The sequence below is a fragment of the Capsicum annuum genome, chromosome 7 (genome assembly GCF_002878395.1).
Source record: "Capsicum annuum cultivar UCD-10X-F1 chromosome 7, UCD10Xv1.1, whole genome shotgun sequence".
NCBI classification, from domain to species: domain Eukaryota; kingdom Viridiplantae; phylum Streptophyta; class Magnoliopsida; order Solanales; family Solanaceae; genus Capsicum; species Capsicum annuum.
In genome coordinates, this window is record NC_061117.1 from 79,847,001 (window position 1) to 79,851,794 (window position 4,794).

General features: G+C 33.8%; 1 protein-coding gene across 2 annotated transcripts in view; it reads left to right on the forward strand.

The window, feature by feature from the left end:
• Positions 1-1,001: 1,001 nt before the first annotated feature.
• The window catches only part of LOC107877966, a 9,136-nt gene continuing 5,343 nt past the window's right edge, over positions 1,002-4,794 (forward strand). The window contains exons 1-4 of one of the 2 annotated variants that reach the window (XM_016724799.2): positions 1,002-1,821; positions 1,944-1,998; positions 2,383-2,482; positions 2,589-2,832. In XM_016724799.2, the coding sequence (XP_016580285.1) occupies positions 1,225-1,821; positions 1,944-1,998; positions 2,383-2,482; positions 2,589-2,832 (996 nt within the window). In that variant the 5' untranslated portion in view covers positions 1,002-1,224. The remainder of the gene's footprint in view (positions 1,822-1,943; positions 1,999-2,382; positions 2,483-2,588; positions 2,833-4,794) is intronic. The other variant, XM_016724800.2, reaches the window with a different exon arrangement.

The window sequence follows — 4,794 nt, forward strand, 5'->3', positions numbered from 1 at the left end:
CTGTACTATTCAACACATTTAGAAATTGTTTGGTGGAGTGTATTATTTTGATAATCCATGTATTAAAGAGTGATATTATTTAATACATTATTTGGTGTAATATATAGCTAATACATGGATTAGTTATATACCCTACATGATAAATATGAGTAAAGACAAAAATATCCTCAAATTTCTTTAAATCTTTTCTAAATCTTTTTCAAGTTATTCAATGTGAATTATTCCTTTTCAATTTATCAAAATGATAATATTCCTCCAAACAATTTCAATTATAAAAAAACTTTCCCATTAATTTAAAAAATACTTATTGGTCAAAACTTAAAAACAAATTGCATGATTGCATACAAGCATTAGTTTTGTAAACGAGATATATCACAAATAAAATTTTTTTTTTGCTTATCTTTAACACTCCAGAAAACATAATTTTATGTTAATAATGATTTTATTATCTTATTCAAAAGTTATATGTATCTCCCTCCAACTTAAAAATACCACAAAGTGGAAATAACAAACAAATGATAAATAAATAACAAAAAAAGATAACAAAAAAAATAATTCCAACAAACATTGATTAAATCTTAAAATTCTAAAGTAAGTTATTAGTTATGTTGTTGCTCTTTTTTATTTTAGAAAAAGAATAATAACGCTTTGCAAAGAAAATACACAAGTTATATTATGTCAAAAATATTTTTATAAATAAATAATATTATTTTTAAAATATAATAATATATATTATTTTCAATATATCAAATCAAATGTTAGCCCATATGTTATTGGGCCTTTAGTTTATGGACCTTTAGGTTATTGGCTATGTATATATAGCCTACTCTTGCTTTAGTCAGTTTTATGCTTTTCAGATTATATTGTAAACCTTAGCCTTTCTTCCCTTCAATAAAGTTCTATTAACATGGTATCAAAGCTAGTTCGATCCATGTCCTTTGATTTGTTGGTTGAAGACTTCTGTATTATTTTATGCACTCTCGCAAATCAACCCTTAATTGCTTTAATTATAGTTTAGCCTGCCAACAGCGCTAAACAAAACAATAGCGGTGGAACCACAAAACAAATTCAGATGGCGGTTATGTTTCGTCAAAATTCGAATCATTTGGCGCTGAAACCCTAGTTTCCATTTCAATCTTCCCGCTTTCCGCTAGTCTTTTTCCCAAATAAGATCCACTTGTCTATCTATTCTTCACATATCCATCCAGTATCCCCTGATAATACATGGAAAGCGATGATGATTATCAGTTCGTTTACTTGCCGGAGGTTCCCCGTCCGAGGTTCAAACGTTTAAAGAAAGCTGTAGCAACGTCCAAAAATCAACGTGGTCTCGTGTTTGACTTTGATTTTGCCAAATTGGAAGCTTTAGAAGAAGATGAGAAAAGACGTGGGTCTGTTTTTGAGGAAAAGGGCGGTGAAGCCCAAGAAGATTCAACTGAACTTGTGTCACCACACAACAGCGAAGTTGAGATCAGATTAGAGCCTGTTTATGGAGATAGTAGAAAAAAGTTCTTTGATGACGAGGGTGTTCTCGTTTCTGATCAGCAGTGGAAAGAGGTTAAAACATCTCTCGAATTTGGTCATCAGTTTCGTGGCGAAGAACATCAACAAATTGGTGAAGATTTGGTATCTAAGGAGATTCATGAAGAGATTGGAGAAACTGACAAAGAGATTGGGGATATGAATATGGAGAAATTCGGAATACAACAAGATGTTGAAGGAGATGGCAAAAAGACAAAAAAGAAGATGAGATCTAAAGGTGGCCTTGGTAGACAAGTGAAGCCTAAAGAACTGGCTTCGAATAGAAGAATAGCAGCAAAGGTTTGTTGCCCTGACAATATTATCTGAGGCATACTTCTTGTGGTTTTTAACTTTGTGATTTGTGGTGATGCTTGCATGTGCATATTAGTTTGACGTTCTTGGATTTACTTTTCCGCTTACAGGAAAGCAAAACATTTCTTCAGCAGCTTCAGGTTGATACTCAACGATTATTGCGAGGTTTGTATTTGCTTTTCTTTGTACCTTCTCTGTCTCAATTGATGTTAGATTATTTGATTGGATGCGAAGGTTTAGTTTGACATATTTATTATTCTAGTGCTAGTTGAATAAAATACTAAAGAATGATTGGAATGTTATTTGATGAGGAAATGTTATACTGAATTTCAAATATTGGAATAGTTTAATGAATTTTGGATTTTTGGAACTTGCTGAAGTTGTACAGAAGCAGAATGGTGTCAAACATTTTAAAGCTCCCTAAAAGAAAGAGTGTCATATAAACTGGTATAGAGGGAGTAGTTCTTTTTCCGTATGTGAAATGTGTACCTGTACTAACTTTGTCAGACATCATGGAACTTACATGTTTTTGTTTTCTAACTTGATCAGAAAGCAAGGATGCAACCTTTAAGCCTATACCAGTTGTACATAAGCCAATATCCTCGGTTCTGGAAAAGATTCGGAAAAGGAAGCTTGAAATCTCAAAAAAGTCGGTAGTAGTTGGACATTTAAGCAAATGTGTGTTATTAAAATTTTTTATATAATTTGTGATTCCTCACCTTTTTATCTATAAATTTCTATTGCTATTTTGCTAGCAGGACCACAATGCTAACTGGAAACAGTTCCATTCACAAGTTTACTGCTTCTAGAGAGGTTATGATGGAAGTAGATGCGAAGGGTGCATATTCTGAAGAACAAAGAGTTGACAAACTGGAAACAGAGTTGGAAGGGAAAGTGAATGCTCATGGCATAGAAGCGAGGATTACAGATACTTCCAATATTGATGGAATTTCAGTACTTCCAATTAAGAGAAGCAGTGAAATTGTTCCTGATGAAATGGTGAGCAAAAGTGTGTTAGGATTTTAGGGAAGGATTGAGTCACACAACGATACATAAATTCAGCTTAAAGGGGGGCTGAAAGCTTAGTGGGCGTTTGGCCATGAAAACTAAATTTTTTGAAGTTGGAGTTGAAGTCGAAGTTGGAATTGGAGTTGGAGTTGTGTTTGTCCATGAATATAATTGGAGTTGTTTTTTGAATTTTTGTGAGAGAAGGAAGATTAAAAAAAGTGAAAACAATTTTTTCTTGTTTTCCACTTTTTCAAATACAACTCCAAGTTGTGTTTGGAATTCTCATGGCCAAACATCAACTTGAAGTTGAATTTGACATAAAGTGAATTTTTTTTTGGAAAAGTGAAAAAATTCATGGCCAAACGGGCCCTTAGAGTTCAGTGGAAGAGAGAACTCTAATCTCTTGCTTTTTGTTGAAATTTTGATTTCTTGATTTGTTTTCAAAAATCCCTTTAAAACAGGAGTCATGTTACATCAATAGCCTAACCCATATGAAAATAGGAAACATAAAACTTTAGAAAGTCTAATCCTTATGAAAGTAGGAAACATAAAATCCTAACCCTAATCCTTAAGAAATTGGGACGCTTAAATCCTATTTTAGAACAATAAAGAAAGCTACTTAAAATATAGTTTAATACTTAACTAATTGAGTTCCACGCATCCATAACATTACTCCCCTCTCGTTGAAAGAGCTTGTCCTCAAGCTTGAATTTTATGGCAACCATCCCGAACTTCTAGAATAGTGTCAATTGAATCATCCAATTCCAGCCTTAACCTATCTTGAAACCGACTTTGATAACTTTCAATTGTACCAGTTGTGGTCATGACTAATTTGCCCATATGTTGATAATTCCATAATTGTGCTTCTCCCAACATGGGAAACTTAACCATTCCAAAAAATTATTCACAATGATGTACCCAAATTAATGGATCGTTGGTGTCCGTTATAAGTAGAAAAATCCATCTTTGCATACCTTGGTATGGTTGAACGGGAAATACCACTTGTTGGATGATTTTGATCGGCTAGTTGAATAGGTGATGTATTGTCTTTAGTAGAAGAAATGTTGATTTTCCAATTGCTGGGGCGTTACTCAACTCAAGTCTGTGGATTGCTGGTTTTGTGGAGCCGAATTCTAAGCTAGACAATTGTTCTTGGATGACTTGGACAATTCTTCCACAGAGGTGTTGTTCCATTGCTGCAATTTTAGAGTGTAATTAGGGTTTCTGTAATCGCACGCTCTTTCTGGAATTTGAAATTAATCTCATCGCCTATTGTGTTAGTCTCTGATACCAAATTGTTAGGATCTTTAGAAAAGGATCGAGTCACAGGGCAATACATAAATTCAGCTCGTTAAAGCGAGGCTGAAATCTTAGAGTTCAATGGAAGAGAACTCCAATCTCTTCGGCTCGTTTAAGGGAGGTTGAAACCTTAGAGTTCAATGGAAGAGAACTTCAATCTCTTGCTTTTTGCTGAAATTTGACGGTTTGATTTATTCTTCAAAAATCCCTTTAAATAGGAGTCATGTTACGCCAATAGTCTAATCGCTATGAAAGTAGGAAACATAAAATCCTATCATAGAAAGTCTAATCCTTACGAAAGTACGAAACATAAAACCCTAACCCTAATCCTTATGAAACTAGGACACTTAAATTCTATTCTAGAATAATAAAGAAAGCTACTTAAACTATAATTTAATATTCAATTAATTGAGTTCCACACATCCACAACAAATTGCGTTAATTTTTATAGCATGTTCTTGTAGATAGGAAGGTCTGGAGGACGCGAATTAGGGCAGAAGACTAGGGCCGGTTTGGGTCGCTAGTGTAGGGAATTACTTGGTGGGGGGTTTATTCTTGTTATGATTCCGTGTTCCATGTTTTATTACGAAGCTGTGTGCTTTCCTCTGTTTTCTAATACTTATGGGTGCCATATTTATGTTATGTAATCTAGTT